The sequence below is a fragment of the Tauraco erythrolophus genome, chromosome 16 (genome assembly GCF_009769465.1).
Source record: "Tauraco erythrolophus isolate bTauEry1 chromosome 16, bTauEry1.pri, whole genome shotgun sequence".
NCBI classification, from domain to species: Eukaryota; Metazoa; Chordata; class Aves; order Musophagiformes; family Musophagidae; genus Tauraco; species Tauraco erythrolophus.
The window spans coordinates 1,992,140-2,017,360 of NC_141480.1; the positions used below are offsets into that span (position 1 = coordinate 1,992,140).

A 25,221-nucleotide genomic window follows, 5' to 3' on the forward strand; every position below is an offset into this window, starting at 1 on the left:
TTTTCGGAAGAGAGGGGCAAAAAAAGGGAACACTGGGTTGACATGAAACAGAGGAGCGAGTTAATCCATATTTACACAGATCTCGGATGAGGTTATGGCACAGACTAACAACCCAACGCAGCAACCCAAAAAGCAGAGTGTCAAAAGGAAGGGAAAAACCTGTTGGTATTGCTTTCAACACCAGCCCCTGGCGATCCCAAGTGTAAACGGTTTTATCTAGGAAAAGGCATTTTAACTTGGGCTTCGGTAATCGGGGTTGATGACAGCCACGCCGCGCAGCCGGCGGGGAGGACGTGGGTGGGCGCCTCTCCGGAGCACAGCCCGGCTTTAGACAAGTTCAACTTTGGCGTTGGGATAAACAGCCACCACGTCGTATCCCTCGGGGGGCTTAACCCTCTCCTTCGCGTGCGTCTCGCAGTACAGCTGCTCCTCGATGAAGAAATACCCTCTCTGCTTCAGGTTGAGGCCGCAGTCGTCGCACATGAAGCACTCGGGGTGGTAGAGCTTGTCCCGAGCTTTGACGATCGTGCCCCTGGGGAGAAGATGGGGAGAACTTGAGTGAGACGGAGCCAAGGGATGGAGGAACGAGGAGCACGGACAGCTTTTTCCCGCTGCCTCGAGTAAACGGAGTAAGTGAAGGAAGGCAGCACATAGAGGCATGTGAGGGTGTTATGGTGGGTTCCCATCCCAACATCTCAGCCCACCCAAAGCTGCCGCCCCGCTCCAGGCTCTGCAGCTCCACCATGTTCCCACGGGAAGGGATACCCCCACCCCTGTTTGTCCGCATCCCTCCGGGCACCGCTCCACGGCTGGACGCAAAGCGGAGGCTCAACTATCGACGCTAAGCCCGGATCCAAGCGCGGGGAGCCAACGTCCTCCAAGTGCTGCTGGCAGGGCTGGGGCTCAGACCCTCAGCCCACGGCACCGGCAACAACGCGGTTGAGCTGAGGACGCTCAGCCAGCAGATCTGGCTTGGGCAGGATGTAAATCACAGCAGAACATAAATTACAACACGACGAAGCAGAAAGGCGCCTAAGTTCTCCGAAATCAGACCCGACGTCCATCCGCCAGAGTGTAACTCTTACACAAACAAACGAAAATAACCCGCAGACCTCTTCTACTCGACCCTCGAAAGGGCCAAGGCAGCGAAAGAGTGCCCGCGCTGCCAGCGCTACGCTTAGTCCCCGGGCAGTTACTACGATAAGCCGGGCAGAAACCACCCCATGAATCATCCCCGTTTCGCTGCAAGATTCCCTTAAAAGGGACAATCCAAACCGTATTCCTCAAGTCCAGGTTTATAGCAAAAACCAGAAAGGGATTCAAGGTTTTCCGCTATAAATTCAAGGTTTTCCGCTATAAATTCTGACCCGTGTGCCTGGTAGGACCGGACCCCGCCGCGTCCCTGCGTTCCCGTCCCCAGCGAGCCGGAGGCTCCGGCGAGACGCGACACTTACACGATGCCGTTCCCGCAGCGGGTGCACTCGGGGAGCAGCTGCAGCCCGGTCATGGCACCGCCCAGCTTTGACACCGGGGACTTGATGTTTCGGGGGTTGCTCAGTTTGTCGAGTTTTTCACCTGCCAAGAATTTTAAACAGACACAGATTGAAAACTTGTCCTCTCGGGGCTTTTACTTTTTTTTTTTTTTTCCTTTTCTCCCTCTTTTTTTATTTTAATTAAAGGCTCAGATGAGTCTCTGCCTTTCACAACAGAACCTGCAATTTGCTTGTAAGAAAGTAAAACAGTGAGACCAACTATTTCAGAAATCAGACAGCATTCGGGCTTGCAGATGACTGCAGGACACTGCCTGGACCCTCTGCTCACCCTAACGAAGCACAGATGGTGGCACGAGCCCTTGGCTGCATCAGCAGATGATCCACCTGTGTACCATGATAGCACCAACACAGCACATACACCTCGTCAAAAGGCAAAGCGGCCTCAATCTAGAGATGAGATTAATTTAGCTGCAGTATCATGCAATGAATTCAGAAAGATAAATAGCAAAAATCTCAGAAAAGCTCCAGAAAGTAGAGATTCTATCACAGCAACACTTCAGGTGCACTTGGTAGATCCACCATCAGGCCAGGAGACAAAGATGAAAGCCTTATGGAGGTTAGGCAAATTAAAACAAAAAATAATAGAATTACATGCATTTTTCTTCTTAGAACACTCATTTAATCTCAAATAACCTAAATCAATCTAAAATAAAACACTGTGATAGAAGATAAGGTCTTCTGGGGCACCAAGTCTCCCTTCACAAAGGTCCAACTCCATGAAAGGAAGCAATGAAAGTTCCGTGCTGGCGAACAACACGATGGCAAAGTTTTCAGTGTTGCAGCCCTCCTCCCTACAGATCATCAATCATCTGCCCTCACACTTTGGACCACACAAACAAGATTTTTGCTAACTGTTGGGACACTTAAAAGTTTCCAGTATTCACTGCATGGTTCTTCACGGCTCCCAACTGACCGGTCTTTTGGGTATTTTTTCATCTGTGGTTCCTCTGTGATGGCCTCAGGTTACAAAAAGGAAAAGCTCAAGGAGAAGGACAATGCATTTTATTCCATCAGTGGACACGGTTCGGAAAAGAAGCAGAGGAGATCTTGGATGAACGAGCCATTCTTCAGCATTGGGGCATCTCATGCTCCTTGAGCTTCCAGGGTACTTCAGCCCACAGTCAATCTTAAACATGGGTTTAATGCCCACGATGCCCAGGAGGGCTCAGCAGAGACCCGGGCACTTCATCACCCAAGTGTCCATAAGCATTGTGTTGGTTTTAGGAACTTCCACTTGGATCTTGCTCTGAAGTGCCCACCGTGGCTCCAGGAACGTCTCTGCCTTTCCTAAAGCGAATTGTTGGTACCTGGAAGTGGTGCATCATCGCTGGCGGTCGCTCGCCCATCCCGTGCAGGCTCACACGGTACGTTTGGAAGGGCTTTGCTCGGCAAAGCTTCCTTCCATGGAGAGACCCCTGCTCCCACGTCAGTGTGTCCCAGGAGCACCCACTGTCCCGGGCTTGGCTGGGGAGGGGGGAGCTCACCCAGCTCTGACCCCCCGGGGTGACTCCAGGGATGTGCAGCCGTCCTCACCCAGCAGACCCCGTCTCCAGCCGCAGCTCTGATCCGGAGAGGAACGCTGCCAATGGCTCTGGCCAAGCCAGTAAAACCAAAAGGACTGATTTCCCACCAAACCCCACTTTCCCAGGACAGACCGTGGCATTTGGAGATGCTGAGAGCCCCGGTACGTGTGAGAGCGGCTGCCCAGGAGCGGAGTGAGGCTGCTCCAGCCCGGGGCTCCCACGAGCGTGGGGCTGGCTCCAGCCGAGCTGGCCTGGCCAGTCCTTCCACTGCTTTGCTGGGAATAAACCAAACAACTGCTCAAGCTGTTGGCTTCCCCCAGCGTGAGATACGGTGTGCTTGGACTAGACAAGCTCATCTGCCAACTGTCAGCAGTGAAACTGTCACTGTCTCCCAGGCAGAGCGCTCGGAGAAGCTGCTTAAAAGAAAAAAAAGAGATTTTACAGCAAAACGAGCCCTGCAGAGAGAGCTGCTTCCCATCTTCCCAAACAATGGATCGTTTCCTTCTATTTACCAGCCCATGGTCTCATCGTGATTTATGGTCCTCAGGAGGGCAGCGAGATGCTTCAACTCCACCACCTTAACCACCACCGTCCCCGCTTGCGGCTGCAGCGCTCGTCCTTCCCGCGCCGACGGCACCGACGGCGGCGACACCGGCATCGCCGGCCTGCGCCCGCTCCTCAGCACGAGGCATTGCTCCTTCAGGGCATGGGATGGGACTGGTGACGCTGAAGAAATTACAGCTTCCAGTAGAAACACCTTCCATAGAAACTAGGTCCTTGTCCGAGACACCCAGCTCCTCAGGAGAGGTCGTGACTTTAAAAAAAGGGCGACGCACAGCAGGCTGGGGCCAAAACGGATCGGTTTAGGCTTAAGGAAAGAGGAGCAGGGGTGGAAGCTGTAGAACAACCTGGCAGGAACACTCCTGGGGATTTACAGTGTGCTGAAAACATCGCAGGGCTTTACGACAGGAGTGATGCTTTGCACTTAATTCCTCATCCCTTATGAAATAAACAGCGTCGTAACGACCAAGGCAGGAGCGAGGCTGTGCCCGCAGCCAGCAGCACGTCCCCCCGGCCCAGCACGGCTCAGGGGAAAGGGGTGGGTGGCAGAACCCAGGAGGTGATGCCAGAGATGTCCTCGCTGGCTGGTACCCGTCAGCTGCAACTCACTCAGCCCCAGGCTCCCAGCACCCTGTGCTGCATCGGCGACGGGTGGGCGCCGAGAGGCTGCCGGGGCGAGCAGGCATCCAGGACTGGGGGGCACAGTCCCAGGGTCCTGGCACCTCTTCATCCTCCCCTTCCCCAGCCCACAACCTTTTCTTTCTCCCTCCCTCCCGAAGGGCAGCACTGGGTTCCTGCCACCCCAGGGCCAGGGATGCCAGGGGAGGCAGGAGCAAAATGGAAAAGCTTCAGTTTTAGAATCATAGAATCATAGAATTGTTAGGGCTGGAAGGGACCTTCAAAGGTCATCTAGTCCAACCCCCCTGCAAGGAACAGGGATATCTCCAACTAGATCAGGTTGCTCAGGGCCTCATCCAACCGGGCCTTGAACGTCTCCAGGGATGGAGCATCCACCACCTCTCTGGGCAACCTGTTCCAGTGTTTTGTTCCCTTTCCCTGGCACTGAGAAGGGAGGAAGGCAGCAGTGGTGTTAATTGGGATCAACACAGTTCTTCTCATTTGCCTCTTCCTAATGAGGAGACCCAGGGGTGCAGCAGATGCCGCACCGGGCAGCTGCCCGTGCTCACTCTTGGTGAGGGACCTGGAGTACTGTGTTCAGCTCTGGGGTCTCCAACACAAGAAGGACATGGAGCTGTTGGAGCAGGTCCAAAGGAGGCCACCAAGATGATCCAAGGGCTGGAGCACCTCTGCTATGGAGACAGGCTGAGAGAGTTGGGGCTGTTCAGCCTGGAGAAGAGAAGGCTGCGGGGAGACCTTCCAGCACCTTCCAGTACCTAAAGGGGCTACAAGAAAGCTGGAGAGGGGCTTTTTACAAGGGCGTGTAGTGACAGGACATGGGGCAATGGCTTTAAACTGGAAGAGGGGAGATTTAGATTAGATCTAAGGAAGAAATTTTTCACTCTGCGGGTGGTGAGGCACTGGCACAGGTTGCCCAGAGAAGCTGTGGCTGCCCCATCCCTGGAAGTGTTCAAGGCCAAGTTGGATGAGGCTTTGGGCAACCTGGTGTAGCGGAAGGTGTCCCTGCCCATGGCAGGGGGGTTGGAACTGGATGATCTTTGAGGTCCCTTCCAACCCAAACCATTCTGTGATACATGTGGAACTTGTAATTAACATCGGTTTTCCTGCCAGCCTCGGAGAGGCTGGAATATTTACACCCAGTACTTCCAAGGCTGACCCATCTCACGCTTTGCAGACAGGTCTCGGTACCACCGAGAAAACTCAAATTGGTGGAAACTCTCAATGCTCAGAAGTTACCTCTGGTCGTGTGTCTTGTGAAACAAGAGCATTCTTGTCAAAGAACATGGTTCTCCATCATTTTATGTACACAGGCACTGAAGTGCAACAGCCTGACTCTCTGCCGCTCACGGCTTCATAATGAGATTTGCAGTAGTTGGTATTTTCCCATAAAATCTAAGTTCCTGGATTCACATGATTGGAAGCATGAGGCTCTTGGAAGGGAGCAGAAAGAAGAGTCTCGCCCTAATGACTGTAAAGCGAAGCCTGAAAGTTTGAAGACAAAAGCCCCGGTGGACTTAGGGTTGAAAGGCAAATAAAAAGAAGCTGAAATGTATAGTTTGGGGATCTTATTATTTAATGCTCAGATTTGGCTCCTGCCCCCATTAATGACACAGGCAGGAAGCTGTGACAGACCCGAGGAGTGAGCCAAGAGCTCCTGATCTCTATTCCGGCGTTGCTGAGGACCATCCCACGTCCTCATGCAAACGCCGTGTACTCAGACAGGCCCACGGCTCTCCGTCGGAGACCTTACACAACCGCCTCAGCCGTTGCGTTGGATAAACCATCTCAGCAAAACAGCTGCCACTGCAGAAGCTGTTTGCAAATCCAACTTTCACACGATGCCCAAGGCAGCCACAAAATTCAGTAAGCCCCTAGATGCTGGCCTGAGCATCCAGGATACCGATTTAAAGCTGCCATCCGGCTGTTCCCCCTCGCAGGGCACTCCGACCCTCCCACGTTGAGCTGAGCCAACTTGGCACCAAGGCCATGTGTGGCAAAATCACGGAGAAGAGAGGAGTGTGCGAGAACCTGGCTCTCGCAGACGGATCCTTTAGAAGCTTTTCAAGCTTCTGGACCTTCTGGAAGAGAAGGAGGTCAAGGCTGCAACAGCAGCTTGGTGGGTGCGGGGCCATGGAACGGGGTGCAGAGGGACTGGATGATGGTTGAAGCCCTGTGGCAGCGCGGTGCCACAGCCCTGGTCGCGGGGAGGTGTAGGGGACCCGCCGGGACACGCGATGGGTGCCAACCTCCTTACCGTTCTCACCAGCCTCCAACATCCCCTGCAAGTACCGGAAGGATCCGGACTGTTTAGGCTCCGAAACGGGCTTTTCATAATCCTGAAGCATCTTGTAGACATCCGACTCTACATCAATCCCATTTCTGTTCCGTGGGAGAGACTTCAAGGGGTCGAGGCTTTTAAGGAAAAGCGAGACAGGCTCAAGTCAAACATAACCAGCAATCGTCAGCTCATCAGGGAGGTGCTGAAACCTCGACATTCCCACAGTCTCAGTTAAACACCTCTCTGTTCCCATGCCTTTCCCTGCCTGGAGGTACGCCTGTCCCAGAAGCCACCATGGAACAGGGATGTTAAACTCGTTCCCTCTTTGGCTCCGATTGAGCAACACAGCTCAGGCTGTCCCAGTTGCCAGATGCCTTCGGGAAAGAGGGCAGCTGCTTACAAGCCCTGCAAATTGCTCTGCCACATATGGAATTTATTGGGAAAAAAACCAAACAACGGGAAAAACAATGCATTTTGTTAATTATGTGGGGCCAGGGGATCCACCCTCCCCTCGTCCCACTGTTAGAGCGGTACTGTCAGGCACAGGCGTGACAGCAAATCCCTTCCCATCTCCAAACTCTTCTCTGGAAGGCAGCGTTTCCGTAGGGGACTGCATTAAAAGATCCATTTGCCAGACACAGCCCACAGCTTAAATGAGAAAACCACCCCACGGGGCTGCACGGCACCAAGGACGGGACATGACACGAGACCAGCCCCATAATTTCCCCCCCAACTACGCGCCGACCTTCAGCATCCAGACCTGAAGCTGCTCCGTGTCTGTATGTAGCACAACCAGGGTATGACAGGCAACAAATAGTAATTTAAACCATTATTCCTATTCATTCCATACATCAAAACATGAAAAGCGCAGTTTGGAACCAAAAATATTTCGGGTACATGGGTGTCCTGCTGAGCACAGACCAATTCAAGTGCTGTTGTGCTTTGCTGAGGCGCCACAGCACAGCTTCGTGGGAAGGGGCTCCTTCTCCTTTTTATGGAGAAGGTCATCAAGGTCATTACAAAACCAATAAAAATAGCAAGAGCCTTGAGCTCCATCAGATAGTTTAACACTTTAGCTATCATCTGACTCAGTTTCTCCCCCAGCATTATATTCATGCCTGCTTAAAAAAAAAAATAAAATCATTTTTAAACAAAGAAAAAAAAAACCCAAACAAAATTCAAATCCACTTTCCAAGAAAAGTCAAAGCTCCGATTTCTGGGAGCAACCCACCCGCTTCTCCTGTGGCTCCGACCCCTCGAGACGAGGGGCACAAGTGCTGCTGTCGGGGCCCAGGACCCGTCCCCACGCCTCCGGGCCAGCCCAACCCTCCAAGTGTGCCCCAAGTGCCCCCAGTGCCCTTTTCGCCCTCTGGAGCATCAGTTCACACGTTCTCAGTGACAAAGGGCAGGTTTCCACCAGCCCAGCCTGACCAAGCACAGACCCAAAGAGAAGCCATGTCTGCCCCAATTCTTCCCAAACACCCAAGCTAATCTCCTGGCTTTTGGCTCACACGCAGATAACATCAGATTTTGTTCTCTGTCTATTTTTTTGTGCTGTTCTCCTCTTTCCAACGTCATTAACTCTCCCGGAGCAGCACAGGGAATAAGCTGGCTCGCAGCGTTGCTGAAATATGAATTCGTGCAGGCACGGAGTTCCCCAGCTGAAAAGAAACTCTCTTTGCTCTTTGTATTCAACACAGATGTTACACTTTCTTGCAGAATATTTTTTGCCAGTCTGGAGCAGCAGCGTACGCCGTGTGGAAGCACCGCAGTCCACAGCCTGGTCCGTCTCAAAGTCCGAGTTATCCACCCAAACCCTTCTTGGCTACACAAAAAGCTTCCTCTTTCCTACGAGCATTATTTATTTCCCAGCCTCCCAGACAGCTGCGTTGAGCAGATCTTACATCTATAAACATCCCAACTTTCCTGGGGTTAATTTTCTCTGCGGATACTTCCAGCTCCCTGGCTCAGTGTTTGTTCCAGGCTCTGTGGACGTGTGATTCTCCACTCCCTTCCATCCTGCCTTGAATGTATCCTTTGGAAAACCAGGATACCAACGTCTGTGACACTCCCTGGCCTTAATCCCAGCCTGGGGACTGGATCCGATGCCGCTGATCTACCTACCCCCACTGGCAACAGAAGGATCTTACGTGGATCTGGAAAACCAGCACTGTCACCCACCTCTGAGATAAAGCCGTTGAACGTTGCTTCACCATCACAAGCTTAAATTCAGTGTTGCAGTTGCTACATACACACACCTGGCCATTTTGTTCAGAATTTGGCATCTCCAACACCCCTTTTTTGTTGTTTTTTGTTTTTTTTTTTTCTTTCTTTTTTTTTCTCCCATGTACCTCAACTAACAGAGCAGGAGCTCAACCTGGCATCTCCAGAGCCCTGGGAGCATCACAGCCCCCACGCACACCCCTGAAACGGAATTTGCAGGAGCGTGAGCTGCACTCTGGTCCTACCTGTGGGCAGGAGAGATGTGGAGCCCACTCAGCTGGCCTGGCAGAGCCGACTCGGAGCTGGGGCTGGCATGGAGCCGGGTCGGGTGCTGCTGGTGCTGCACGTTCAGCAGCTGCTTGTTGTCCATGGGGCTGCCCCCAGCCCCGGGGAGCACTGGCCTCCTGCTCTGGGCTGGCCCGTTGTCCTGGGAGAGACGAAAAAGCAGAGAAAATGGTGAGATTTATAGTTCTTGGTACGATACACGTGGAGAGGCCGCGTTGGGATGCACAGTTTGCAGTAACAATATTTTATGTGTACTACGGAAAACAGGGATATGCAGCAGGAAAGGGAAAACTCAGGCTTGACCCGCAGTTAAATCGTGCTGAATCTGTGCAGCTTCGCCTGGTCCCCGACCAAACGAACTTGCCTCTTCCTCCACGGCGAGCCCGCGCCGAGCGTTCCGCGTTTATTCTCCCGTAAAGCCTATTTGTCATTTCCGCAAGAGAAAAGGCTGCGGATCTGCTTCTCGTTCCGTGTTACATCACTCCTGGCTCCAGGGCGAGTGCTCGGATGTACATTAGCGAAACACCATAAACCCCGAGCTCGGCAGCAGCTGGAGCCAAGGGGTCACTCCTGGTATTTTCACTTCCTTCCAGCTACCCTCATCCACAAAGACCCGTGTTCGTTTCGGGATTTCCCAAAATAAGATCAGTCACCTACAGCGCGAGAAACGTACGGGTGAAGGTTGGTATCCATATTTTCATTTGCTTTTAAATTCCCAAGGCATACTACGGAAATATTTTTGTCGTATGGCCTCATGTCGGGAACTCAGATGCCATTAAAAGGCAAGTTTTCCATATTATTTTACCTACAGAAAACATGACCTCTGTGTTTTTCCGAGGCTTTGTTAGTCAGCCCCACGCACACCCAGAAATCCAACAGCACCTACTGCTACTCTTGGATTTACCCACGGATAGGGGCTCATTCCAGCCATCGGGACAACGGCAGAACGCCGGACGCAGCCGACGGACACGTGCCAGCTGCTGCTATTTCCAGCTGTGCGAGGCAGGAATGCACCCATACCCATGGAAGAAATAGCTGCTTGTGTAAGAGGCTCTAATCCGTTTAATTGGGCTGAACCCGTCCCAGGGCAGGTCCCCAGCGACGCTTTTCGGGTGACCGAAGCGGATGCAAAACCACGTGGAAAAAGGAAACACCGTCCTGCGAGCAAGTAACAAAGTGCATATGGTGGGGCTCTGATACAAAGCTTACTTTTGGCCAAAATAATCCAATAAATACTAATTGGAAACAAATGGCTGCCACTGGTGCCCAGCAGAAAACACTGGTGCTGCCGAGCCTCGTAAAAACCAACAGCTAAGAGAAATAAAATCCAGATCTGGCTAGAAAAGGATCTTGAGAATCCAATCGTTCGGTTGTTCCCAAGGTAAAACTCCCATTGATAAAACCTGGGCTTGATTAAAAACTGCAAAATGGTGCCTCTGAGGGTTTTTTTTTTCTGCCACCAGCTGAAAAGCTGCAGATTCCAGCAAGCTCCTGGCACTTCCAGCACCTCGACAGCCTCTCGGCACCGCTCCTTCCGCACCGTGCACGCACACACACGTGGGGAAAGCTGCTTCCAACATATAACTTCCAATTATCTATTAAAAAAGGAATTTTGCTGCCAGGAATAATATAATTTTAACTGTTCCTCAATTTATATTCTTAAAAAAAAAAAAATTACAACGCAGCTATGGGTTTCCAGTTCCCAGATTTACATTATTATTTCAAGGGAAATAAAGAAAACGCTTTCAGCCGTGACACGGAGAGGAAAAGAAGGATCATAAACATTTCAGGGAAGAAAGCAACGGCCCGTGCTGGCTGGCAGGCCACTGCGAGCTACAGAGTCAGCTTTTAAAAAGCCATTATTGTTAATTATCTGTGCGTGGGGGCCCAGCTGCGCGCTCGGTCCGAGGGAAGTGGTGGCTGGAGGGCACCAGGGACACCCAGACCCTTTGCTGGGGAGCACGGGGCTGGTGGCTGACCTCCTCCATCAACGGGTCTGCAGACCACGATGGCCACAGACCTGCTTTAATCCCACGTAGTTCGTAACGCGTTGCCCACTCATCCCTGTTAAGCTCCACAATTTGCACACCGAGAGCAAGTGTTGCTGTAAAGCTAAAACTCACTGCTTGGGCACGCTCCAAAAGGCGTGACAGGCCGGCGATGGAAGTGGGGTGTTTGGAGCCCTCCCTGCACTGCCAACCTGTTTGGTGTCCTCGATCACCACCGGCTCCGGCACCCCGTCCCCATGGGAGGAGGATGCTGATGGTGGTGCCAACTCACCCTTAGTTCAGTTGCCCTATAAAGCCACGGGTGACTCAGCAGCACCCATAGGGATCAACGGGCTCCTCCTGACGGACACTGAAGTGCTCCTGCTACCCCAACATCTACCAGACCAAGACCGTCAAGATGAAGCAATGGATCGCAGGATCACAGAACGGTTTGGGTTGGAAGGGACCTTCAAGACCATCCAGTTCCAACCCCCCTGCCATGGGCATGCACACCTTCCACTAGACCAGGTTGCTCAAAGCCTCATCCAGCCTGGCCTTGAACACCTCCAGCGATGTCCCTCAGCCTTTTCCACCAAGTTCTTTGCAGGTTTTGGAGATCTGTGCTTCATGTTGGGGGCAGCTAATGGCTTTATGGGAAAGTATTTACCCCTCTGAGAGCACACACTGCTCTTGCCTTCCTGGTTGCTCTCAGTTTCTGCACTACACAACTTTCCTGTTGCACAAAAAGCTGTTCCTGGGACTGAGCTCTGTCTCCTTTTTCTCATCTCAAAAGCTGTTTCAGCCTTTTCCCATGAGATCTCTGCAGGCTTCTCATTGTGCAAAACACTCATGCATTTGTTCTCAGAAACCTAGAACCAGATGGATTTCTTTCCAGTTCTCAAACTCAAGATCAGAAAAAAAAATTCCCCCCTTCGGGACCTAGTTTGCTTTTCTCTGCTGGCTTTTCTTCCTACTTTTTATGGCCTCTCTTAAATTAAGAGGGTTTGCAAGCCATTCCTAAGAGGTAGCCTGTGAAGTTTCACCAAGGACAACTCTTACAGCCTACGAAACAGACACTTTCAATCTGTTTTCTCACGCTCCCCTTCCAGCACCATCAATTATGAACACAACCAACCCCTTGACATGCAGCACTTGCAGCTCCTGGCACCCAGACCTCCCCCCTCCTGGCAAACACGACTCACGCAGTCACCCCACCCCAGACAGACGTGAGGCAGAGCTAGAAAGGAGCTGTTTGAAGTCCCAGTCCCGGGGAGCAGGTGGGTTTTGGGGTGGCTTTGTTTGGGGCTGCACTATTGATGCAGCATGATGCCAACAAGTGCCCTTGGCCAGTGCCCAGCCAGACCCACCTTGTCCGGTCACCACCTCGCTGGAGACCCCCAGCCTGTCCCTTCCCACCAGGGGAAGGAACAAGCAGAGGAAAATGGATTATTTGGAGGAGAATGAGCCACTGCAAACAAACAAACAAAAAAAGACAACCTGCAGCAAGCACCTGCTTTGGCCACCCCTTGCACAGCATCATCAAACCATGTCCTCCTCCTCCTCGAGGCGCGTTCATCAGCGTTGCCTGTGCCTTACCACGTACAGGTAAGGGCTGCTCGTCCCAATGCAGGATTTCTATCCCCAGGAACTATTTCCAGCAGCCCGGCAGCGTTCCTCTCGGCAGGCGGTGCCGGCAGCCGGGGCAGCCGTACCCATGTGGCTGCAGCAGGAGCAGTGCCAGCAGCACCCAGCGCCTCACTCCGAGCTGCTGGGGGAATAAAATGCCCGCCAGGCACTTTGGGTTGGCTGTCGTGCCTGAGCTCCTGTGTTTCTTTCCACTGATCCTCGGACACTGACAGCCAGATGCCGCCAGCTTTGCTTGCCCTGAGCGGTGCCTCCCTGTACAGAGTCTCAAGCACGTTCTTGGGTGCCACCATTTATTAAGACAGGAGAAAAGAGAAATTGAACTGGGTTTTGGATGCCTGGCTCTTGTCAGACCATGCAATGCAGCACTGAGAGCACAAAGGAACAATCTTCCTTTTATATTTAAGGGAAAGATGCTGAACGACAGGTTGCTTGGATTGAATCCTGGGCTGTACCCAAGGCAGCGTGGGCACCAGGTCCAGGGAGGGGATTCTGCCCCTCTGCTCTGCTCTCCTGAGACCCTCCCTGCAGTGCTGTGTCAGCTCTGGGGTCCCCAACAGCAGAAGGACATGGAGCTGTTGGAGCGGGTCCAGAGGACGCCACCAAGATGATGCGAGGGCTGGAGCACCTCTGCTCTGGAGACAGGGTGGGAGAGTTGGGGCTGTTCAGCCTGGAGAAGAGAAGGCTCCGGGGAGACCTTATAGCAGCCTTCCAGTAGCTAAAGGGGCTACAAGAAAGCTGGAGAGGGGCTTTGGACAAGGGCATGTAATGATAGGACAAGGGGCAATGGATTTAAACTGAAAGGGGAGATTTAGATTAGATCTAAGGAAGAAATTTTTCACTCTGAGAGTGGTGAGGCACTGGAACAGGTTTCCCAGAGAAGCTGTGGCTGCCCCATCCCTGGAAGTGTTCAAGGCCAGGTTAGATGAGACTTTGAGCAACCTGGTGTAGTGGAGGGTGTCCCTGCCCATGGCAGGGGGGTTGGAACTGGATGATCTTTGAGATCCCTTCCAACCCAAACCATTCTGTGATTCTATTCTATGAATTCCTCAAGGAGCCAGCAATAGGGAGAGCTTTTTTTCTTCCTTCTTTGACAAGTGCTTATTCAATTTCTAGCAAGTCCCTCTGTTCCATGCCTGCTTACTACCAAATCTCTTTTTCCCCTCTATCAGCTGCAGGTATTTCGTTTAGCGACAGCGCGATGCCCGGACGCAGCCGGTGGAGCGATGTGCACCATCAGCAAAGCAACGAAGCTCAAATGCTTTTCACAGGACTTATCGTTTCCAATTTCAGGAAACATAGAGAGGAGCATTAAAAGCAGCGAGTTGAGGATTTCAACAGAAACACAACTACACCCTGTGGCTTCCCCACGCAGAGCTAACGTGTGCTCTCGGTAACGGATATGAAGACAGACTCTGCCAGCTCCTACAGCTGTGCCCTTGGCTCTGCTCAATTGAGATGCTTTAGTCCTGTAGATTTTTTAGCCAAACCTGTAATTGAACAGAAGACTCAAAAAATTAGATACTTCTATCAAGCTAATCACTGCTAAAAGAACCGTTCCCATAAGTAGGAAAACACGTGGTCAACCAGGAGTTTTGGAAGGGTTTTGAAAATTAGCCTCAGTCCCTCTCTTTGGGAGAGAGTTGATCACAATTTGAAACCACCTTTCGTAGAGTCAACAAAAAAGCATAAATCTCTCCAGATTTTTAAAATACATCAAGGTGAGCATGCCATTTCCGCTGCCTGCTTAACAGGAATAACATTGGGATCCAAAGCTGGGAAGAGTTTAACTCATGGATTTAAACCCGAGCCTGTCTCTCGGCAGGCAGAACGCCCGTGCCCTCCGCCTCGGATACTCTCGGCTGTGCTCCACAGAGCTGCAGGAGTTAACTGTCCTTCACGCTCCGAGAACCTGCTGCACCAGACACGACTTCTTAAGGGTTTTGGGAACTCACGTTTGTGTTCTGATACACTTTGGTGAAATACATCCAACCTTACTTTCCTAAAGTTTGACTGTTTTGCTGCCTCAAGTTCTCTTATTCTTTAGGGGAAAGAAAAGAAAAAAAAAAGAGGTTTTTGTTTTTTTTTGACGTTTTGCAAAATACCCTGTTTGTCCTTCCAGCCTTTTTCAACCACAAGTGTTCAGCTCTAGAGACCACAGTTTTTGAACACAGATTTAGAGAACATCAGACTTGATCTTCTGATCCGAAGCATTTAAAGATCATTCACTTCAGTGTTTTAAATAAGACCCTTAAAAGGCCAGAAGTACAAACAAAATAATTGAGCTCATTTTCCAGACTATCAGACAGATGAAAATTGAAGATGGCTAATTTGAGAGGCCAATGTTGGCTCCTACCACCTCCATGTAAGCACCTACACCCATGGCCTGGGTTTGGAAGGGCTTTGAGCAACAGCACATCTGAGGAACCTTCCCTGGGAGCAGAGCCGCGCACACCTCCGAGTCCCACATCCATCCTGGAGCCCTCTTGCGCAGTGGTGGGATTGGATCTGCAGGGATGGGACCAGCAGCTCTCTGTCTGATGTACTTCAGACCCGCTCTCCTCCTAAAACCCCACCACGATCAGTCAGCGTCAGCTGGACGTTTGCTGCTGAAATGCAGAATTAGGGACACGAGCGTTGCTATTTGTGCACCAGGAGGTCAAAGCATCCCTCAGCCACGGGGTCACCTGGAAGAGGTGCCTCTTGTCAACACACTTGGTTACTCATGTCCGTTCTCCAGCAGCAGCAGGACGAGCCCGAGTGCTCTGGCTCCTCACCAGCGTTGGACTTCTCTCTCCCTCACTCCCAGCTTGGGAAATGGAGCCCAGCTGTGTTCTGCAGAGACCGTCTCTGCAATATATGGCTAAAAGATGTGTCCCTGGCATCGGTCCCTCAGCTGCCTTCCATGGAAGAGAAGAGGACATGAGCACTTTTCTGCAGAACCGGGATAATGTTTGTATGCCACTTATTGCTGTTAGGAGACCATCAGACCGTCTGCTGCAACAGCCACATCTGAAGGAAGGTCAGCCCAGGGCAAACCCATCACGGTTCCTGCAAGGCTGAGCAGCCGTTTGAGACCCGTCCCCACCATGCCCAGACAGCCTGGTGATGGGCTCCCCGGCTTCTCCAATGGGCACCGCTGGCTGCCCAGGTCTCAATGGGACCAGGTCAGAGCTGGCAGCAAGAGAAAGGCATAGGACACGGGCAAGGATTTTTTTTAAAGCAAAGGTGCAGTTTCTGCCCAGTGCTGCCTTTTCTTCTGACCCAAGGGGTACAGCTGGACTTCGAGGACCTGATTCTGAGACCTCTCCTGGCAGAAGGCTTTCTGGGGGCAAAATTTTACTGCTTTCATTGCTGCAAGTCCTCCTTCGTACAAACATGACAAGCAATTAAGCCCGAAGACACATCCTAGCACATCCCAACACCAAGACACATCTCAACACCAGGACACATCCTAGCGCATCCCAACACCAAGACACATCCTAGCACATCCTGACACCAAGACACATCCCAACACCAGGACACATCCTAGCACATCCTGACACCAAGACACATCCCAACACCAAGACACATCCTAGCACATCCCGACGCCCTCAAGACTGAAATTCAGCCTCTGCACAGAAGACAACTGCCATACAGCGATCCCTTCCTCTCCTTCCCCCAGCTTTCCAACAGCAAAGACACTGCTTTGTCTCTGATAAACCAGTTCAAAAGTCCCAGAAAGAAAATGTTATGATTATCCCACAAAGGAGCTGTACGGGACGGTTGGCACGTTTCCATTTGAATGCAAATAACAGATTTACACCATGGCCAGTGTCTGCAGGAGTGGGATCGATTCTCCAGCTCACTGCCTCGAAGGAAGTCCCGTGGTGAACCCTTATGTCCACAGCTGCCCCAAAGCTGGAGGAAAAGGATAAATTTGAAAAGCTACACACATTTTAACACGTATTTCCCTACAAGCACAGTCCAGATGTCCTGGTTTTACAGACTAAGCAGGCTTCAATCTAACTTTAAAAAGCTCTCCTAAGTACGATCCCACTATTTAGCTCAGCTCAGAGATGATCAGATAAGAAAAAAGGTCGGGTGCAGTTTGCTGAAGTTGAATGAATGGAGCATGTGGGTTATTTTATGAGACAGATTTCAAATATTCTGCCAAGTTCCTCTTTCAGCACATGCCACAGTCTGAAGAAAAACTTTATCCGTCGTATCCTTCTTACTACGCTCCTTTTGCAGCCGCCAGCTAAACACCAGATTTACTTTTCAGATATTTTTAAGTAAGACACCAGGAGTAATTCCATAAACACATGAGTCCAGCAGCTGGGGCTGACCGACAGCCCCCGCTGCCCTCGACCCAGGCACCACAGAGGCATCGGATCAGGTGAAAAATGAACATTTCCTACTAGCTTTAAATGACATGTCACTTTTGACAGTGCTACAGCAGCCTTGACAAGAGTCAGCTGAAACATATTTGCACAGACAGGGAAGTTTCGAAGCCATTTGGGCAACCTGGTGTAGCGGAGGGTGTCCCTGCCCAGGGCAGGGGGGTTGGAACTGGATGACCTTTGAGGTCCCTTCCAACCCAAACCGTTCTATGATTTGTAAATGATGGGTGGGAATTCCTTAACTTCCAGGAGGAAGACATCAACCCCTTTCTGAAGAAGTGCTCTCAAGAGAAGCATTTTTGTGATGTAAAATTAGATATTATTAAAATAAACCGGTTTTAGAGTAAGTCAGGAAAACATTCCAGCTTGTATTTGCACGTGTTCTGCACTATATGTCGTATAGTGCAAGGACAGTGTACCTCTAACCCAGGGACAATCCCTCACAACTAGAGAGAATTAAGCTACACAGACCCTTCTTACGGAGCAAACACTTTTTCACCTCGGCGCAGTCACGCCGAGGGCCACCGGCGAGGGTCTGGCGGCTGCCAGCTCCCAGCAGCTCCGGCGAAGTGCCACCCGCAGGAGAAGCCACAGCCCTCGAGTGAATCAGAGAGCTCGGGAGGGACTCGAGCTGCAATACCACGACTTTATCCCTTAAGCCACCTGGCTCCCTGGTGGTCTCTTAAAAATCCACAGCAACGGGGAAAAAAAGTGACCTGAGACCAGCAAGAATGATTAAAATGTGTTTCCACTTACGGTGCCCGCTCCAGGACAGAGGGGTGTTTTTAATAGCAACGGTGCAAGGGGGTGTTTAACAAGCAGACAGAGGAGGGCTTTGTACAAATGTGTTGCTTTTATTAACACTTTCATAAAAAAAACCCCGAGATCGCTGGGGATCGTACGCTCCCTGAGCCGCAGGACAAACCGGCTGCGTTTGCAAAACACCTTCGAGCAAAGCTCTGCAGACAAAGCCCTTCTGCACAGGCAGCCTAAATCCATCTGCACAGGGAGCGACTCCTGCCCGGCAGGAACGGAACAGACTCGTGCCAAGGCACAGGCGAGGTGTGAGTATCTCCAGCTCTCCGAGCCCTGAGACAACCCCAGTCCCCGCTCCGCACGTGAACAGAACTAATAGTCATGATAAGCAATTTGAGAAGAAATTAGAGGAGGTGAAGAAGCCTAAGCATAGAAGAATTACGATGTATCCAACAAGTAGTATTTAACTTTCATCCATACAGGAAAACCCAACAACCATTCATAGAAAATGAACATCTGTGAATCTTCAAGGTATTTTTGCAATACAATAACCCCAGAGAAGAAAGACAGAAGAGCCCCAAAACTTCCTCCTCTCTCTGGTGGCAGCAACGCCCTCCTGCCAGATGACTACCCAGCCTTAGCTAAGCTCAACCACAGTCTCGACACCCTAGAAAGGATTTTCTCTCTGCTTCCCAGTGCTCAGGGTCACCTTTCCAGCCCCGGGGCAGCCAGCAGTGGTGCAGGGACCACGGATGAGTGCAGGCGTCCGGCTGATGCTCCTGCCGAGCACGGGCTGCTGGGTGGGTCGGACCAACCTCCCCCTGACAGACAATAAAGTCCACTACAGAGGGAGAAAAACCCCAAACCCCATCACAATTGGTATCCAGCTCAGCCTCCTGCCCACTCCCCCTGCTCCTAGGAAAGATGCTGCTGTTCCCATTTCCCGACCGAGCCACCATCTAATGCTGCCAGTAAATCACTTTTCTCACCATCTGGTGTTTGGGCTAAAGAACAAACCTAGTGAGCGTGACACCAACAGTCACCATCCTAATTCCATCCTTTTCAGCTCACCGTCTCCTCTACTCCTAGATGGGGGAATTGTTCACTTTCAGGGTGTATCGTACCACACTTTCTGATTTTCTTTCCATAACCACTACCAGCAGCTAAAGGAGAGAAAAAAAGCCTCGCTGGCAACAAGCTAAGCTTCTGACTTAAGCTTAACCTTACATGCTTAAACCCCAAAGGCACCTACTTCCTCAGCGTGGCTCATCTGAACACCTCTTTCTGTAGAAGCCAGGGTGAGGCACACAAGAAAACACACCAAAAGCCATAGGATAATATTTTTGGTTTTCGCTTTTGCAACGCCCCAACCTTTTGCTTTTACTCATTAACAAAGAAGCATCCCTCCCCCAGTACCCAGCAGCATCCCCCCCTGCCAGCACCCAGCAGCATCCTTTCCCCAGCACCCAGCAGCATCCCAGCCCCTCGGGGACAGCTCTCCACACATGCTCTCAACCCAGCAGGTGAAATGAGTGGCTGCAAAGAGCAATTCATTCATCTTCAGTGAGCAAGAAGGAAAAACCATAGAATTATCACAGAGTATCTGGAGCTGGGAGGGACCCATGAAACGGGGGGAGTTATTTTTCCCTGATGGGTAAGAACAGAAACACCGTGAAGCCGACGTGCGCTTCCGAACATGCACTCGGTGTTGCTGCGCACACGAGCAGGCAGTTTCCGTGCCTGTGTTAACAGAGTCACCACTGAAACTGATGTTATCAAGTGAAATAACATGGCATCTATCTGTGCTAGTGCCTCATCCAATGGCATTTTCTATTTTGACCCAATTAACCCACGTCGTTACTATCTCAGTACAGCTCCTATTTACCTCCGATGAGAACAAACTACCCAAGTTACCTGGGGAGAAGAAAACACCATTTGGAAGTTTCCATTTCTTTTTTTTTTTTGTTTCCTTTGTCCCCAGACTGTTCATTCTTCTTTCATATACCAGGACCATTGAAGCTCACTCCATAAAGATGGTGATTTACAGAAGAGGTGCACAGAGGACTTCACATGAAAGGTTACACCCACGACAGGTCGACCCATTACAGTGGTACTGAGAAAATTCATTTGCTTTTAAGTAATTCAATATTGCATCACAGGGAAAAAAAAAAATCAACACATGTGCCAACTTCTGTGTAACCTCTTCAGCCAGTACACTGGATCAGCAGATATGGATGGTGTATAAACCCCTGATATTTGAGTGTGAAATGCTGCCCTACTCCAGCTTACAGCAGCCGTCAGGATCCAGCATGTTTCTGCTCTTAACTCAATCCTTAAGCAACACGCCGGGAGTCCCCATGTGATGGGAACCGGGTCTCATGCCAGGGCATTATCTCATCCTTTGTTTTCCCAAAAGCACGAGGCAGACATTTCCCCCATCCTCCTGTCCCCAGAGCCCCAGTCGATGCCCGTGCTGGCCGATGATCCCAGCAAGAGCATTCCCAGGAGCAGCCGTGGCCCGTCCCACCGTGCTGAGCAGGGGAGGAAGGAAGGTTGGTCACCTTGGGAAAGGAAATCCCACCTCCCCAGTGAGGAGGCTTTAACCCCCAGTTCACAGAAGCACGGCCTGTGCCGTTTGCTTTTGCAAACACGTATATGGGAGATTCCAGCACAACACCAACCCCTTGAGAAAGCAATACTCAGAGCCAACCAAGCAAATAAGTTGTGCATCCTTAATAAAACCGAAACAATGATCTACTGAGACCAAAAAAATAAATGTGAGAATATTTAAGACATTTTTTAAAGCTGTTAAAACCAGTGCTAAGGGACAAGTTAGCACCAAACCCCACTCCCTGCTCCACCGCAGGACACCGCTGCTGTCCCCAGGTGCCCAGAGCTGGGACACCAGAGGCTCGGACCCACACCTAAAGCCCACACAAGATCTTTCAAAGATTTTTTTAATTAGAAGCAAGTATGATCAGCAGTGTAGTAGACTGATACTCTTACAAGGCAGCTATTTCTAAGGCCAGATCAGGTATGAAGAGCTCTGCTGCTGCAGAGCCCACACTGCCTGGTGGACACGAGCAACAGGAGGCAGCCAGTCTTCAGCCGGGCACCAGAAGCCTGTGCCCTGCCAGCGTAACGCTCGCCCTGCAACCACACAGACCTGAGCCCATCCAACAACAGCACTTCTAATGAAGTGAATCATAGAATCACAGAATGGTTTGGGTTGGACGGGACTTCAAAGATCATCCAGTTCCAACACCCCTGCCATGGGCAGGGACATCCTCAACTACACCAGGTTGCCCAAAGCCTCATCCAACCTGGCCTTGAACACTTCCAGGGATGGGGCAGCCACAGCTTCCCTGAGCAAACTGTGCCAGTGCCTCACCACCTGCAGAGTGAAAAATTTCTTCCTTAGATCTAATCTGAATCTCCCCTCTTTCAGTTTAAAGCCATTGCCCCGTGTCCTGTCACTACACGCCCTTGTAAAAAGCCCCTCTCCAACTTTCCTGTAGCCCCTTTAGGTACTGGAAGGTGCTGGAAGGTCTCCCCGGAGCCTTCTCTTCTCCAGGCTGAACAGCCCCAACTCTCTCAGCCTGTCTCCAGAGCAGAAGTGCTCCAGCCCTTGGATCATCTTGGTGGCCTCCTCTGGACCCGCTCCAACAGCTCCATGTTCTTCTGCTGTTGGGGACCCCAGAGCTGAACACAGCACTGCAGGGGGGTCTCAGGAGAGCAGAGCAGAGGGGCAGAATCCCCTCCCTCGACCTGCTGCCCACGCTGCTTTGGGTGCAGCCCAGGACACAGTTGGCTTTCCGACTGTGTTTGCATTTCCATGGGCCTGGCTGATGTGTGGCACGGAGTTTCTTGCACCACCGGGTTCAGGCTGCTCAAACAGCCATGGCAGATGCAAGTTTCCCCCAGTTCCTCCTCTTCACCCCATCCCGGTCAGTGTTTTCCCATGGTGACCCGCACGCCTCACACCCCATTTTAGCCAGAACAAACCAACATGAATCTCTGTGGACTGAGACTTTGGTGTCGAGCACAAAATAACACATTATAGAAAAAACCCCTGAAGCGATGAGCAGGAACAGCCTTCCCAGCCTTTCCGTGCGACTCTCCTGCACAGCTCGGAGCTCGGCCCTCAGTTAGATGGTTGGGCTTGGAAAGCCACCGCTCACAGGCACAGTGCGAGAGGACCGAGGCAACGGGGACAGGGACCACCCATCCACCGTCTCCATCCCTCCGGGTGCCGCTCTGCCAGCCGGGTGGCACCGGGCTGCCGTTCCCACCAGGACAGGGGTGACGACTGCCTCCGGGAAGTGCCTCTCCCTCTCCGGGCAGCCGGAGGAAACCCAGCCTTCCACCCCACGTAGCTTATTTCAGCCAAGTGTCCAGGTCTGGGAGGACTTGCATCCTCTTCCAGCTTCGGCTACGCGCTGCCAATTTAATTTCTGCTGTAATTACTCTCACACCCAGATGCTTGATCTACTGTCAATTAGCGCAGACGGGGCGCTGCCCCACGGCCCGAAGCCCACGTCTCCTTCCCCCCCTGGGCCAGAAAGCTGCCAATTCCGGCAGTTCAGGAATGGTCATGAAAACAAACACCCTCTCCTTTTATTGGCACCACATGGTGGTATTTTGACTGGCGAGCTCATGCTACAAGAAGCCAAAGACAGTGGGATCTCCAGGGACTGATGGACCAGCGCTCCCGCTCTCCCCATCTGCCAGGGAGGGATGGCCGGGGCCGTGCCCACAGCAACACTGGCACCAGGCGAGCAGCCGGTGAGACCAGAAACCTCAACACGTCAGCAGTGATGTCATGTCTGCGTGATGGGAATCCTGACCTCACGTGATGGTGGTGCTGGCTGGAGAGCACCAGGCACCCCGCACCGGCACCCACCACCCGGTCCGACAGACATTCGTTATGCAAGTTTGAACGTCACTGAGTGTGCCCTCCTCTTTAGACCCTCACTGTTAGGGACAGACCTGTACAGCGTCACTAACTGATAACCAAAATCTGCTTTTTTTAAAAAAAACCATTATTTCCCACAGATGACTCACTAGCACCCTGTTCTGCATCATTTCTCCTAACTGCAAACCAGCAGTTCTCTCCACTTCCAACTGCTCCAGCTGTGAGGGCAGTTATTCCCTGCTTACAGGGTACGTGCTTTCCTAGAAATTGTAGGGATTTAGTCACTCTGCTCACGCGTTTCAGGGCCTACAGCAAGAATTACTGTATTCACAAGTCAAAAGACTTTCAAGGCATCTTTGCCCAGAACGATGGAAAAGTTGACAGAGCAAAACCTGGAGGAAGGAATGACACGTGTTCCACATTACCGGAAAGGCCACTTGGGGTAAAACTTTCAAAACCCTTTTCAAGGGCAACCCCAAACCTACTTTTGTGATTCAAGGGCAGAATTCCAGCAGATTTTTTTTCCCCCCTGTGTTTCAAAGCAGATTTTTTTTTTTCCCCAGGCGCTGGGAAGCGCACCCAAAAGTTGCACATTTTGAGCCAAGCTATTACTTTACGAGTCTTTTCTTTTCCACAATCTAAGAAGCACTTTTGCTACTGGGGCTGAATGAATAGAGCCCGGGACAGCCCTGGGTCGTATGGCATCACTCCAGCGGGGACTCCGGCCAGGAGCGGGATCTCCGCTCCCAGGGGACGGGCTGTCCGCTGCAAGGGGCTGTGCTCTGGGGTGCTGCCCATCGCCCTCAGCCTCATGCCAGTTGGAGGGCACATGCAATGATGCGGGGGTGAGGAGAGCTGCTGGCGTGCATCCCGAGAAGCCAGCACGGACCATGCTCCAGGCGCCGTCCATTTGGGAAGGGAGAAGAGTCACCAAGCGCATAGAATCATAGAACGGTTTGGGTTGGAAGGGACCTCAAAGATCATCCAGTTCCAACCCCCCTGCCATGGGCAGGGACACCCTCCACTACACCAGGTTGCCCAAAGCCTCATCCAAGCTGGCCTTGAAGACTTCCAGGGATGGGGCAGCCACAGCTTCTCTGGACAACCTGTTCCAGTGCCTCACCACCCTCAGAGGGAAGAATTTCTTCCTTATATCTGATCTAAATCTACCCTAATAGATCTCGGGTCCAACCACACCAGGAGTAAATCGTGCATGGTGCCTACTTCACCACCTCTCTGGAAAACCCAAAAAGCCATAAGCAAGATGACATGAGGACACAGCCATTGAAAAAGAGAGCAGGAGCAGGAACCCACTGCCTGGACCTGCGTGTTCTTGCTGGTTCGCCTCTCGGTGCCTCGCCGCAAACACATCTGCTTTACCCCCTGAGAACTCCCCAGATTTACACATTTTCATTGTAGGTCTGGATTCAGGAAAATCCTCTCTACCTCCTCATTACATTCTATGTAGCTGTCTAATTTTTAAAAAGATCCATATGTAACATACATTAATAGTCAGATTCAAATCCAATCTGCATTAAACCTCAGAAATGTTGTATCTGGCAGGGGGACTGCTGCACATTTGGTCCTCATTTAACATTATTCATTGGGTTTTGGGCACATCAAAGTCTATTAAGAAAAAATAACTGTCAAAAAAGATTGCCATAATTGATTAATGAAGTAAGCACAGCCAGAACTCCAAGCCCGAGCACACGGATCACCCCGCTCTGTCAGGGCAGGAAAGATGAGCGAATCCACGAGCCGCTCTGGTGCGATACTGGGACGGGTTTGTCAGCACTGGCAGTGCCCCAAGCAGGACTCCAGCAGCTCTGCTGGAAATAACGCTGACCACGAGCTCGGTCACCGGCCTCGAGCAGGGTCTGGGGCTGGGTGCTGCCCCCCCCAGCACTGCCCAGCCTCCCCACACCGCTGGCAAACTGGTTCAACAAAGCCTAACTTGGGCAGAAGGCAATTACAGAGTTTTAAGCCAGTTTAACGGATCTGGGTTTAAGCTGGATCAGTTCAGGGATGCAGCTCACCCCAGGAGCCCAAGGAAAGCACAGCACGACCTACACAGGAAAATCTAACAAATATGATGTTTTAAAACCACACACAGAAACTCCTCAACCTCTGGCAGGAGCAGAGGGCTTTCCAGACTCTGGACACGGATCCCCTTTCCCCAGAAACAGGAGCTGGAAGAGCAGCCTGTGTGCAGGGCTGCTGCTGCCGTACCTGCGGCTCCGGCTCGACGTTGATCCGGTACGCTTGAGCCTTGCCATCTTCCAGAACAGGGGGGACCAGGTCTTCCCTTCGGCTCTGAAATGGGAAAGCAAATTTAACTTAAATTGCTTTTAAAAAAAAAAAACAAAAAACAACCCAACAAAAAAACTCCAAACAAAAAAAATCAGATTTAAAAGAAAACCCACAACAAAACCCATATATATATATATGGTACATAGGTCTGCCAGGGAATGTAT

General features: G+C 51.5%; 1 protein-coding gene across 1 annotated transcript in view; it reads right to left on the reverse strand.

The window, feature by feature from the left end:
- Nucleotides 1-327: 327 nt before the first annotated feature.
- The window catches only part of PDLIM4 (PDZ and LIM domain 4), a 47,104-nt gene continuing 22,210 nt past the window's right edge, over nucleotides 328-25,221 (reverse strand). The window contains 6 exon segments of the mRNA XM_086621648.1: nucleotides 328-532; nucleotides 1,455-1,575; nucleotides 6,531-6,688; nucleotides 9,023-9,204; nucleotides 24,977-25,041; nucleotides 25,044-25,060. Of these exon segments, the coding sequence (XP_086477774.1) occupies nucleotides 328-532; nucleotides 1,455-1,575; nucleotides 6,531-6,688; nucleotides 9,023-9,204; nucleotides 24,977-25,041; nucleotides 25,044-25,060 (748 nt within the window).